This window comes from Eutrigla gurnardus (genome assembly GCF_963514095.1).
Source record: "Eutrigla gurnardus genome assembly, chromosome: 5".
In the NCBI taxonomy this organism is placed as follows: Eukaryota; Metazoa; Chordata; class Actinopteri; order Perciformes; family Triglidae; genus Eutrigla; species Eutrigla gurnardus.
In genome coordinates, this window is record NC_139919.1 from 21,723,006 (window position 1) to 21,737,423 (window position 14,418).

At 43.1% G+C, this 14,418-nt stretch overlaps 1 protein-coding gene across 1 annotated transcript in view; it reads left to right on the forward strand.

Annotated features, from left to right (window-relative positions):
- dock2 (dedicator of cytokinesis 2) overlaps positions 1-5,515 on the forward strand; it is an 85,058-nt gene extending 79,543 nt beyond the window's left edge. The window contains exons 41-51 of the mRNA XM_084009213.1: positions 181-262; positions 378-462; positions 828-914; positions 1,064-1,240; positions 1,717-1,800; positions 1,888-2,025; positions 2,443-2,570; positions 2,751-2,958; positions 3,069-3,174; positions 3,278-3,426; positions 3,807-5,515. Of these exons, the coding sequence (XP_083865339.1) occupies positions 181-262; positions 378-462; positions 828-914; positions 1,064-1,240; positions 1,717-1,800; positions 1,888-2,025; positions 2,443-2,570; positions 2,751-2,958; positions 3,069-3,174; positions 3,278-3,426; positions 3,807-3,869 (1,307 nt within the window). The 3' untranslated portion in view covers positions 3,870-5,515. The remainder of the gene's footprint in view (positions 1-180; positions 263-377; positions 463-827; positions 915-1,063; positions 1,241-1,716; positions 1,801-1,887; positions 2,026-2,442; positions 2,571-2,750; positions 2,959-3,068; positions 3,175-3,277; positions 3,427-3,806) is intronic.
- Positions 5,516-14,418: the final 8,903 nt, after the last annotated feature.

Below are 14,418 nucleotides of genomic sequence, written 5' to 3' on the forward strand. Positions count from 1 at the left end.
AGGCATTTAACTGCCATCTTCTCATTCATACATTCAGGCTGTTATTGAAGACTTCAGACTTTATTAAGATATTAAACTTTCCAGCTTTAAACATCTTTTTTAACACGTAGAACTTGCTCAGATGTGTCTGTCAGCTTTCAGTTTGTACATTCTGATTTATTCCTGAGTGATCTGAACCAGACATCCAGTGTTTCACAGTGAAACCAGTCCTTGAGATTCCTCCTCGCCTGAAGAACAAACCTGTTCCCGACCAGATCATCAAGTCAGTTAAACGTTGTCTAAACGTGTCTGTGTCACATTTCACTATTAGCCATTTTTTCTTTTATTTCCCTTGTTTGACTCAAACCTCTGTTCCTCTCTTCTCACACCACATGCAGCTTCTACAAGTCCAACTACGTGCAACGTTTTCACTATTCCCGACCAGTGAGGAAAGGACCTGTAGACCCAAACAATGAGTTTGTTGTGAGTCAGTCATTGTCAGTCTGAAAAGATGAGTTCATATTCTCTAAAATGATGGGATTTTATTCCACAGCAGACTGTATGATTATACAATAAGACATCAGATTATATTATTAGAATTCATACGAGCATTTAAGATGCAACATAAGACTCACTTATTACTAAAGTGCACGATTAGAGATCAGATTGTGTAGTGATGAAGAAAAGAAGTAGAACAAATGACTGAAAAAAAAGAAAAGGGTGTAGTTAAAAAATATATATAAATAAATATTGACCAGAAACATTGAATTTGTGTTGAGACAGAAGATATGGTATCCTGTTATGAGAGTAATCTATCATTTTTGTTCCTTTCCATTCCTGTGTTTTAGTCTATGTGGATTGAACGCACAACCTTCACCACCGTGTATAAACTGCCAGGGATCCTGCGATGGTTCGAGGCTACTGACATGAAACATGTAAGTCTGTGTGTGGTCTGAATTTTTATTCTACACCTCCCACGTCCCCATCCTGAAACATCCCTGTTCCCTTCCTTCATCGATCCTTTCCCTCATTTTTAATATCTCTCTTCCCCCTGTACTTTCCACCACTCCTAATCTCCTTCCAGACCACCTTGTCTCCACTGGAGAACGCCATCGAGACCATGGAGTACGCCAATGAGAAGATCCTGACCATGATTAACCAATATCAGGCTGATTGGACCCTTCCCATCAACCCCCTCTCCATGCTGCTCAATGGCATCGTGGACCCGGCTGTCATGGGTGGCTTTGCCAAGTATGAGAAGGTAAACTGTCAAATCAACCCAAGGAACCAATTTACATTCAATTTTCAGATGTTTTTTTATTGAAATAATATGGGAATACTGGGGTTAAAATCCATCCATTGCAAGTTAACTTTCATTTTGGCTTGTTCATCTCATAGTGGCCTTATTTATTTGTCATTGTTTATCATTTATTTGCACAAAAATTATATGAAGATTATCTGAGTTTAACAGACAAAAATCTGTATCAGCTCCTGAGGCTGAATTCCATTAAACTTTCATATAAAGAACTTATTTATTTAGGGTGTTTTCATAACTAGAAACATTATTAGTATTAATCCTCAAACATAATAGTGTTATAATATCCTGCATAAGATACGGTCAGCGGCCCTAGAGGGTGCACACGTGGGTGGAAAAGTCAGTAATTAATTTACAAACGGGCAGGTGAAACGTTTAGCCACGATTCTTTAAACGAGTTCTTAATATTTCCTCTGAATCAGGCGTTCTTTACCGACGAGTACAACCAGCAGCACCCCGAGGACCGGGAGAAACTGCTGCGTCTCAAGGACCTCATCGCGTGGCAGGTACTGAGCACGCTCACGCACCTTCATATCGCCGCGTTGCTTCCACCTGGACGCTCTCTGTTGACGCCGCAGCATTCGTGTTTCTAGATCCCCTTACTGGGCGGAGGGATCTCCCTCCACGGGAAGAGAGTGATGGACGACCTGCGTCCTTTCCACGAGCGCATGGAGGAGTGTTTCAAACAGCTGAAGAAGAAGGTTGAGAAGGAGTACGGAGTGAGAGAGCTGGTGAGAACTGAAAAAATGTGATCCAAAAACATACTTTTAGTTCTCTTGTAAGGCCGGTCACAAAGTAATGCTGCGCTAATTAGGCTGCAAATGAGCTGACCCCGGCAAATTTTAAAGATCAAAGCACTTTCAAAAGCCTCTGAGCCTAGTGTTAATATGGGAGTTGTACCTTTTAAAAAGAAATCTCTCCAACCAGAACGTGGTTCAGATGGTCTTGGTGGGCCTGAATGTGGTCATTAACTTGTAGATTTGCTCTGCCCTTCAGGAGAGATTAAGCTAATGATGCAACTTCACTGGCTTTGACTTTTATTCTATCTTCTAATGACGTATTCTGCTTTGTCTCGTGAACAGTAATGTCCTAGCCGCATTTTCTTCATATAGAAATGTATATTTTTAAATATAACTCTCTATTTCCAGCCGGAGTTGGACGAGAGGAAGTCCACTCGTCCTCGCTCCATGCTGCGTTCCATTCGTCAGTCCATCATCTCCATCTCCTCACTGCAGGGATCTGACTGTGTGACTCCAACCAAGCTCCATCCAGAACGGTAGCATTCATACGCCTGAAGCTCTGTCAGGAATTGACATTTTTCCAGTTTTAAGGCCTAATTTTATGATCCGCATCGTTTCTCCTTACTTGTTTTTAACCCTTCTAACACCATACTTATGGATGGAAACATTTGACCCCTATGAATGTATTACTCACATCCTCCCTGCCCCCGTCCCAGGGACTTCCCCCCCGAGTCGCCCACGTCCTGGACCTCCACCCTGCAGCGCTCCAGCGGGAGCATGAGCGGGAGCAGCGCCCCGGAGGGGGTGGTGATAGTGGGCGAGGCGGAGGTCAAGCTGAGGAAGAGTAAGAAGAAGAAGAAAAGGAGCAGCATGATCTTCATCACAGAGGAGAGAGAGAGGATGAACACGCTGGACAGCAAACGGGTGAGGTTGGGTTTTAGTGGCAGGTCAAGATGAGAGGAAGCTTAAACAACAGAGCTGTGTCTGTGGAAGTGTTGTCACTGGGTTTTGGTGTGATCTCTGGCTCCCTCTAGCTGTCCAAGAAGCAGGAGTTCCGCAGTGACACCAACTTATCCGAGCCGAATGAAGGGAAGGTGTCGCTGACCAACGCCAACTCCAGATCCCTGCCAGCCATCACAGGTGACTCACGTACACACCTGTAAACCGACGGCCCTGAGAGGAGGCTCTCTCTCAGTCACTTTAAACGGCTAAACGCTAAGTCCTCCGTTGCTTCTGTGTGTAGGTCTGTCCTTGGCGGTGGTGGGGGGTGCGGAGGAGGTGGACTCGCTCCGAGCCAGGAGGGACAGCAAGAGCATGTCTGTCTGTGTGACCTCTGACCGGACGGCCGACCGACGCTCCAAGGGCGTCATCAACCTCCTCTTCAAGTCCAAGGTGAGACCAGCAGGTTTCATGTGGCCCCGTAGAGAGACGGCAGGTAGAACCATCACTCCTATATGCTAATTATGAAGCTACAGCCAGTAGATCGTTAGCTTAGCACAGTTATCTGGTTCTTTCCAATAGCAGAACCACTAAGCCGTGTTTATCTATGTTGAGATAACTAGCTGTTGGGTGACCTCATGTTTATTGTACAGACATATAGATCCTTTCTCTTCTAATTTATTACTTTACCAAGATTATTACAAACATAATCCACAGGTGAATTATTTGAACATGTTTATACCAATCTTTCAGGTGAAAATCAGTAACATTCAGTCATTTTACCAAGAGTCACTCTTGTGTTTACATTATGTCATGTTTGTTGGTTTCAACAGAGCTCCAAATCAGAGGACGTGAAGCCCAGTGACTCAACCAAAGGCAGTGGCAATCACTTCTGAAAAAGCTGTATTTGAATCTCCTGTTTCTTTATGTATCGGTATGCATTTGCACTCACTCCCTCAGTCTGCCCGTCAGGCTCAGCACTGCCGTTGCCTTAATATCGCTGATCAATAAAGACTATTTTTGTGGCGTGACCTTTTTTCCTGGTAATTCCAATGATTTCCAGCCAAGCCAAATGCCACCTTCCCGCTTTTCAATCAATTCTGCTTCTAGGAGAACGGGCAAACACAAACCATCCCGCCGACATGCTTAATTAAAAAGCTTCTCATTTATACGCTTCTCGGCAATGTTGTGACTGAAGTTAATGGGAAAATAATCATTTGATACAGCAAAAAAGAAGGTTACTGTGTCCTCCCAAAGGACTTGATACACCAAACAAATATCTGTGAAGTTAAAATGTCACTGAAGCACGTTTAATAGAATCTACGTAGATGAAGACAGATTTATAGGAGAAACATTGCAGCCTTGAAGCCAGCGTGAAACTTTATTTCATGACCTCTCTTGTTATCTGGCTCAGTGTGTCGGTGACCCCCACAGGTTCACTCATCCTGCAGGTCGGCCCTCATCTCACACACAACCCAGCCCTTCAAAGTCCTCACAGATAGGGAGGTTGGCAGGAAATGAGCTTTAGCCTCACTTTCTTCAGTGACATTTTAATAAAAATCAATAGTTAAAGGGGCTGAAAGGCTGCTGCATTTGACGGGTATTAATTAGTCGCCAGTACAGTCAATGTGAGAGATAATGTATCGCCTACAATGGTAGAATATAATTATGTTTGATGAAATATCATTTTGTATTGGGCTGTTTTAATGGCTAATAGATGTGGATGAACAGCTCACCCAGTGATCTTCTTTCCTCTCTGTTCTCTGTCCCGTCGGAGTGCGGATATTCAGAGGGTGATTAAGACATTTTGATTTATTAATACTTCAGTTATCGGGTGCCACACTGACCACGTTAGGTTCTCAAGTTAAAGTTGCAGAATAGCCTCTTAGAACTCGTCTCAAGGCCTGTGATGCCAAACCTAAACCATTTCCCTCATCACAAAGGGATTTTAGTCCAGACATCCATCTCACTTCTGGAAAAAAAAAAGAGAAAAGGATGGATTTGATTAGTTAAATGATATGCTGTATGTGTGTTCAAGGACTTGGAAAGTTACTTAAATACTAATTGATCAAAATCTGGTGTTTAATTGTGTAAATTGTGCATTGTTGTTTAGAAGAAGTCAATAGAAGCATGCTCACAAAGCTGTGATTTATTTGAAAAGTGTTACTCATGAATTGCTTATGGCTAAATGAATTATAGAAAAACCAGGTAGAAACACAACTCCTGCAGTTATTATTAAGTGTTATTTTTTAGCCTCTGAAGGCATGTCAGATTCTTTTGGTTTAGTTGCTTTTTTTGGGTTCTGTTTTTGTTTGGTGCTTACATGTCGTTTTAATTGGTATTTGGAGACTTGCAGATGTTACAGTCAGTGTTAAGACTGTCAAAGGCACATTATGTGTCCCTGGGTAATTGTTAGTTATTATATTAGTTTAATGACTATATTCTCAGAGCGTACTACAGGCTTTAATATATCTTTTGCTTTTATTCAGTTTCAGTTTCATCGAATTTGAGGTAAAATAAATGTTTTAAATGATGAAATGCACACCCATTAAGAAATCAATTTTATTGAATCATTCACATGATGTTTTCAGTATTAAAATATGACAACAAAGCTACAATCAATAAACCTATTCTATATAAAAGGTTAAATGTGTTCAAAAAATGGTCTTGGGCACATTGATTCATGATGTTTCTGTAAATAGCATGCAGTGAAACACAGCTGGCTGACTATTGATCAGTTTAAATATGAATGCCGCACAGTGACAGTTTTTTTTTTTTCAAATATCATAAAAAAAAAAATCTATCAATACATAATCAAAGCTGTTTTAGTGCTCATAAGCTAAAACCATCAAAGAACTTAAATGGGATGGAGTGGTCTGTATTCTCGGTGTTCTCTGAGCTGCTCTGAGATCTGCCGGCTGCTCGTTGCTGCTGCGGCTCTGCAGGATGACAGACATGACTGAGCAGCTCCAACCGTCAGAAATCCTAATGACTTTCATAATGAGCGTCTGATGGCAAAGCAATTTCAGAATGCATCGGCTGTCAGTCTGACGGCGCGTTAGCATTCATGTGCTGATATGTGTTTATAGAAATTAACGGAGAAGTAATAAAGGTGCTAATTTGAAGAGAACGCGTCGGGGGGGCGCGGCGGAAGACGACTCATTTACGGCCAATTTCAAACCGTTTAGAGATCAGCATCGCAAACCTCCTCATTTGCAAACATTGTATCACGTCCTGCAGATGTGAGGATGGAGTTATGAACGTTGTCCACTAGGGGGCAGTAAAGCACTGGTGTAAGGCTCAAGGGGGGAGGATGATTCCACACACCAGCATGCATGCTGTGCATCCTCAGAGGAACACAGACTTGTAAGAAATGATCTGATGGCTGTTTCTGGTCTGATGTAAGAGCAGGAAGGCTAGTTTTCATGTCATCCTCTCGCCAAGATGGCAGCCATCCGGCAGACACGCGGAGCCTCGCTCATTACTGTGGAGCTGGAGGACCTGATGCATACCGTTCCCAGGCCTCCTCTCACTTCACCATGACATGCAATTCCTCCCGTTGGCCGGTGAAGCCGAGCACATCTGTCGACGTACACTCACGGGAGTGATGGTGCGACACGGCCACAAGTCGATTGCATTGATCTTCAAGTTCATGAAAGACTAAAAGGGCTGTGGGCTCTCTTCGGTCTTGCATCTTGCATTCGATGGTTAAAATTGGCTCCAAGATGTTGGCTTTTTCCCTCAATCCAGTGTTAAACTTATGCACAAGGACAGTTTTCTCATTTCCTCTGCTCTCAGTTTGCCTTTGGTCAGCAACGTTTTGATCTATCTTCTTTTTTACAGCCAAGGTCTTAAGGTTTAATCCGCTAGTCGGCTAGCTTCGGTGTGTTTCTGCAAGAAAAGGACAGTTGGGGTTAGAGGGGGGAGAGACTATGAATATGTGTGTCCTTGGTGTCTGGTATTAATATCAGAGGGTGGGACTAAAGCCAGTGTCGTAGAAGAGATAGTTTGCAAAGTGCAGCATTCTTGTGTCTTGGTTCATTTGAGTTTTTCTCTTAATATGAACTAAGTTGCACAAATGGCAGTGGCTGTCTGAACTGCTCCATAACATGCCAATAATAATTAGTTTCACATTAGATACTTAATATGGTATTTCCAGAGTAAAAGGGTTTTGGAATGACTAATTCTCAATATCTCAATATATCTTTTTTAATTCCCGCTGCAGCCTGTAGAGTGCAGTGTTGAAATGTGCCAGCAGAGAGCTCTTCTACATATCCAAGGCTATTTAATGAAGGCTGAGACAGGTGTTTGACCCCGTCTGTATGTGGTGTGACACACGTGCAGTGTAACTGAAGTTACAGCAGACGGTGCTGGATTTATAGGAACGGTGCCCTTTGTGTGCTCTCTGCCTGACGGACCAGACGAGTGGCTTATTAACAGTCATGTGAGCATGTGTATGAAAAGTAGGTAATCTCTCTCACAATAAGTACATCCACTAAGGGTTCCTCATAGCTTTGATTTACGTGTAAAATAGAATCCAACCGAGGCCGAGTGGATCAATCATCCCCTATTAAAGTGCACCTGCTAGTGAGTTTTTCGGCCAGTGCAGACCAGATTTACTGTACACGTTGCACCCCAACGATATGACACACTAAGTTCTTTGGATGCACCGAGGAATCTGACGTGTTTGGGATGAAGGCTGTTAAATTGCTCTTTCAACGTACAAGTTATCAGCTGCTTTTCTCCTGTCCTACACACCCTCTACTGCCAGTTCGTGTTCCTCTCCCAGCCTCCTTTTAAATGTGTTGTTCTTACTTCTCTAACTCTCTGACAGGTTTCACAAACAGCTGACGGGGGGGGGAGCCGGAAAAGTGGAACATTGCCGCTGTGCGTTTTTATGGGGCTCCTTGGTAATCCTTAATCTGACAGCCCATCTCACCAGGATGCCTGTGAGTGTAATGTAGTGCATGCAATCTGTGTGTGCAGGCTTCTGAGTATGGGTTATATGTATAATATACTGCAGCACGTATACTGAATAATATGCACTGCGGCAGTCTTAAATCGCAGATGAAAGGCTGCCGGAATTACAGCATTTGCAGAACTAATGACAGATTTTGATGCACGGCTTAATCTCAGAATGACTGTAATGACACTTACGTATCTGCTCCCATGCTGATAAGTCAATGTAGATTTTTTTTTTTTTAACAGATACTTATATAACTGCGTCTATAACATAATTCAGTCTCTCACCTCACTCAGAGTATATGGGGGGCGTTAATCAAAAAAGAAATAGACATATAGATTTTCTTTGGTGCTCTGAAAGCTCAGTTTCACTGCGAAATGGAAATTTCGCACTAGCGAAAGGAAGAGTCGGATGCCACGACGTGACGGGCAATAACCCACATGCTGCGTGTCGATTGAGGTGCAACTTTTGGATGTGATGCGGTCTTTGAAGTACAAACGCCACTGTGTTTGCCAAGCACCTGCTGTACTTGAGCAGGATGTATAGTATAGTGTATAGGGGGAAACCTACTTAATGACCTGATGTCAGATAGGTGACATTTGATTAAAGATGCAGGATCAGAGTGTGCCATTCTGTGAACTTTTCTATTTCATTCCACCTCGTTTGCAGAAGTAAGCGGCGAAATGTGATCATGATTCAGCACCTTTAATCAGGCCTTGCTGCAGCCCATTCATCAGGATTTGTACCTACATGCTGTGTAATGGTTGGCCATCCACAACAAATGAATCTGACCTGTTTTTAGCCTCTGAAAAGGAATAGTTTAACATTTTTTGGGGAGGGGATGCTTATTCCTTTCCTTAGCTGTATGTGAGTTCGGAGTAGTGAGTGAGGAGTCAGCAGGCAATCGATGGCGGTGCAAAGCAGGCAATAAGAAGTGTTTTGATAATGCGTGTGTCACCGCAACCTAGAGAGGTCCTTGAGCACGCAGCCGTAGCTGGACACCCAATATATTATGCAGTCTGCTGCAGCATGCCAGATTAGCTGTGGACAGACACAGAGGTGCACACCCACACACACACACACACACACCAGGCCACACACACGATGTGAGCTTATCAAATAAAGTTTACACAGATTGCAATATGACAGCAAGAACGAATGCAAACACATCATACTAAGCCTTATGTGACAAACTGTCAAGGGGCATGAGAGGATTTCTGTTGTGCTGAAAAGTAAAGGAATGATGTAATCAACACACAACAGAATGTCTTGTTAAAAGAGCTGCATTAAGGTACATATGTACAGTATCCATGACGCAGACTGTACAAACTAGAACGGCTTAACCTTGGAGGGGGATGTGGCGCTGCAGGCAGGCATTCATTCAGACAGGAGCAAGGAGGGCAGCAGCTCCTCCTCGGGGTTGATTGGATGGATCTTCGGCAGCTGGAATTAACGTTGGCGGGATCCATGACATCCTGCAACACGCTTTATTAGGAGTGTGACTAACAAGCGTGACATTCCCAGGTAGCCGCGGGGCGAGCAGCAGCAGCAGCAGCAGCAGAGGATCGTGAGCGAGTTTGACGTCTTAAATCGGTATCCTAATTGGCGATGGCCATGCTGTGTCAAAGCGCGGCGTCGATGCAACGTGAGGCGCCACGCGGGTCGTGTCTGTGTGTTGCCACCAGATACTTCCTCGGCCTAATGACAGTCTGTGTCTGTGTCAGAGACACAATGGCAGCAGAGGAAATGGAAGAAAAGGGGAAGATGGAAGGAGACTGACACAAGAACATAATATCTGATGGTGGGAGAGAGAAATAGCTGGCGAGGTGACAGTTTCATAAAAACAACACAAAGAAAGATGTGCGATTGTGTTTGTTTTTGTGTGCTTCTTGGATGAAAGCACTGAATGTTGAGGGTAATGTGTTTTGTTCCCAGGTTGAGGGATCTGGATGCTTGACAAGGTTGTGACCTTTGATCTCAGCCACAAGCCTGCGGTCATGAAGGACCTTTGTTTGCAGATGTTAGTCTGACACTTGGTTCACCTCGGGGAAACCGCACTCGTTTAAGCAAATCATGTTAATTTGACTGCACTGACAGCTGATTGGAATCTGCATGTGTTTTACTCCCCAGAGCAAATAGACTCTGTGGATTCAACCAATCACAGGCCTCTATTGACCCACGCTCGGGGGATTGTGTGATGCCTATTGGAATGATGGGAGTTTTACACCTTAACACCAGGGAAGATTGTTTAACAGGACTGTGTTACCTTAGACAATGAGGACGCAATTAATCAAGATATACTCAGGGTTTATATATATATATATATATATATATATATATATATATATATATATATATATATATGTGAAAAAACAAACTCTGCATCCATATTAAGCAGTTATAGTACAAAAGTAAACACATTATTCAACAGTAAAAAGTCATAATATAGCAATAATAGTTTGACACTGGTTTGTTTTTTTACCATATTCTCTCAGTAACTGACTTACTTTTTTATTGTTGGGTTTTTTTCTGTAGGGTTTTCATATGGAACAAACTTATTAAAGCACTCTCATCATTTCTTATAAAATATACAGCAAGGTTGAAGGAGTTCATCTAAATCAAAAAACATTCTACCATCAAGTGTTGAACACAAACTTTTGACAGTGAGCTCATATTCCTCCGCAGCACATTCTAAGAATCTGAAGCTCAGCATGTAAATTGCCAGCTATAGTGTTGGACCTTCGAGTCCGTTAAACACGGTGTGTATACAGGAGGGATTGTGTGAGAAGTCACAGCTTGGTCATTAATGTAAAATAGTTCCAGCCATCCACAGGGGAAATGAGCATACGGCTCTGGGGAATCACCCTGGGTATCTGACTGTCCGCCCACTGATTAGGCAGTTGTCACAAGGGGCCTGGTTGCCAAGGTAACAGCCTTCTGTCACCTCCCGTTCTCGTCCGCTTCCTGCTGCTCGCCACTCTCTGCTGCGCTCTCGCTCTCCTGCACGCTCCTTGCCTTTTTCTTTTTCAAAGGGCAAGAACACTCGCAAACTTCTCGCGCATGCGTTGAGTGTATCTCCATGTCTCTATTGTGTGTGTGTGTGTGTGTGTGTGTGTTAGCCACAGCTTGACTGTGTTATCAGTCCAGCAGAGTGGCCACTGGCTCCCCTGGTGATGGATTGTGATGCCAATCTGTTGCACCAGCTCGCAACAATTCTGTCAGGACTGAGCTGGAAGGACAGACACAGAAAAATCGTTCTTCACCCATTCACCCGTTCACCCGTCCCTCCCTCCATATTCCTTACTCTTTGCTATCTTTGCTGTTTTTTCCCTTCTTTCAGCGTGTGTGTGTGTCTGTGTGTGTGTCATATGTGTGTCAAAATAAAAGACTCACACTAAGGTAGTACAGTAGATGCAATGTGTGTTGAGATATAACAAAATGTTCCACGCATAGCACCTTAAATTCGTACCAGGAAATAGAATGATAGATTTGTTGACCTGGGCACGTACGATCTGATGCTGTTTATCGGCCGATTAGAATGAGATTGCCTTCAGGAGAGTGACATATAGTATATCTGGTGGCGCACACATCTGTAAAAAGCTCCAGGATATCAGAATCCAGGGGTTATGGCCCCTGATCCTCGGAGACCCCCCACCCCCCTCCATCTGTGTGTGCCTGGCTGCCAGATGGATGCTGAGCTCTGCCCGGTATCAGCAAGGCATCAAGATTTCTTAAAATTATCGATGCAAAGTCCAGTATCTGCTCTGCCTTAAGCCCTTAGCCACTGGGATGCCCAATGCCAGCCAATGTCTTTGCCTTCCTCTTATTGTTGTCTCTGCCGATTGGCCGGTTCTTCTCTCAGCAGAGTGTAATGCTGTAAGAGTTTATGGAGGACAGGCAGGTCCCGCAGGACGTCCAGTCCTCTGTATGAGTCTAATTAAACACAGCTTTCTCATTGGCGCCACTCCTTCCTCTCATCCCTCTCCCGTCCCCGTGATGCACAGTGGGCTCATTAATTACACCGGAGTTTCCAGATCAGCACGCTCCATCTCAATGTCATCCTGTGGAGGAACATCCAGCCACTCACAGACCTGAATACAGTAACGCTGACGCTCTGTTTGCACTATTAGTAATGAAAGGCTGCTGACTGAGCCGTTGCACCTGTTTTGTTTATTCTAGCCACGTAGTTTCCTCCCACTAGTGAGCATGTGTGCTTTGATGTGAAGTGTGTATCACAGATGGTACAGTCACTATCAGTCTGGCAACAGATAAACCTTTGAGGGGTTATGTTTCTTTTGTTTCGGCGTAGCCAGCAAATATCCGGGCCAAGACTTGCATTTCTGTGCGCTGTTCATTGTTTACAGTCCAATTAGCATCTTCAGACGTGAGACCAGTTGGAGTTGAGAGATGATGTTTACGACCAGGTTGTTTTACCAAGCTGATTTCAGACCAATAAAAAGCTAAATTATCCTCATTCAATATCCGGTGGCTACATTTCAGCCTTTGGTTCTCCACACGGACTATTTACCTGCATTCAACCAAAGACTACTCCAACGTGATTGGTCAACGCTATACGGACTACAAATAGAAACCAGATGCTACCTCCCGTTGTTTACAGATTCTACATATGCACTGATATCTGAAGACCAGATAGGAGGAGAGATGAAAGATGCAGAACATTAAAAAAAGAAAAGAGAGACTATTAAAGAGATTCACTCTCCAGCATGACTAAGAAACACTTCAGGCTGAGTCATCGTTTCAGACGTTGCAAAGAAATTCAAACAGGAGTAAATCCTTGCTGGAGACGAACAAAAATGAATTTAGTATCAATAAAAACTCTGCAGAAAGACAACAATTCCTTCATAAGCTTGGCCTTAAACAGAGAACAGATTATATAATGACAATAGACCAAAATGGTATATTCCATTTTAGGGGTGTCTGAATTTGTATTGCCAGATTCTTCCAGGCATGAATATTGGAAATATATATTATATTTATGTATTTAATAATTACCACTGGTAAGAAAAATAGGACCTGTAGCTTTTTGCCTCTTTTTGGGATGAATTCTTAATTGGACCCCGTGAGGACTCGCATTAAAGTTACGATACCTTAAAGGAATGCAATTTCAAAATATAGACATGAAGAAATCCCCCACCGAGACAAATGCATTACTGAAGAGAAAACCACCGTGTGAAAAATGATATCAATGCTTGAAAAATAAAGCAGATGGTTGGTGATAGCAGGAGGAATGAGGAGTCAAAGGAAGACTTGGGGGGGAGCTTAAATGTCGGGATCAGCGGGGGGGGGGGGGGGGGGCTTCCTCAGAGATGTTTTCTTCAAGTCTCTTGCCAGAGGTGAAGTTGTCTGAAGATGTCCTGCTGAGCGGAGGTGATATTATCAAAACAGAGGGCTGTTTAACACTTATGTGAGGTTGATAACTAACTGTTAAAAGAGTTGGTTAGAACGTCGATGATAACAGCACAGCAGACAGCTCAGGAAAAGAACTGGTGTAATTAATAACCTTAATGACTTCATAAACATAATTAATTGCACCTGTACTTTTCCTATCATAAGTCAACATGTTGTGAGAAAGCTCTCCAACATAAAGCTCTCTTAACTGGACAGATGGGGATGACGAAATGTCTAGAGCACATGTCAAAGCAAGTCAGCACTTTAGGAAATACGGGGAGGAAACGGCAAGCAATTATCCTCGGAGCAGACAGGTGTTGTCAGGATGGTGACAAGGCTTACTGCCATTTGCCAGAGCGTTTCAGGAACAGGGGCTCAAACCTGTGATTCCGCAATGCACTTCAATTTCAGGCTGCAATAAATAAAATAATACCACTCAACAAAACATGCCATAAGACTAGTATCAGGAGCAATGAGAGCAGGTTGCTGAGAGCCCTCTGGTCATCCGGAAGGAAAACAGAGCAGAAAGGCTTTGTTTTGGCCAGCAGTAAATACATAGTGACGGATAGAATTGACAAACATCAAACATAAGAGCAAAATGAATAAATACAATTTCATTGCAGCTTTTGTGCATCATGAAAGCTGTTTCACACAACAGTGTGCCTCTTATGATAGGCATGCTGAATCTTACAGCCCAATAAGATCAATAACTAATTTGGTGTGTCTTAGACATGGATATCGGAATAATAAGTGAAGGGAAAACCATTAGATGTAATTTGATTGGGTTTCAGACGCCCCAGGATACAAATTGAGCAAAAATGACTCAATTTATACCTTTAATTTACGTTTAAAGATTAAACCGACCTTAAAACGTTGAGCCTGTTAAACCCTTGAAAGGAGATTCATTGACCGCGTTACCACGACCGTCCTCACAAAAACATTCATCTTTCATGATTAAAATGAAAACTCAAGGGAATATTATCAGCAGCTGCAGATTTGATGCCTCATCCTCAGTAGATGACAGATACCAGGCGTGACGCACGGCACATCAATAGAGCCGACGTTCATATCCA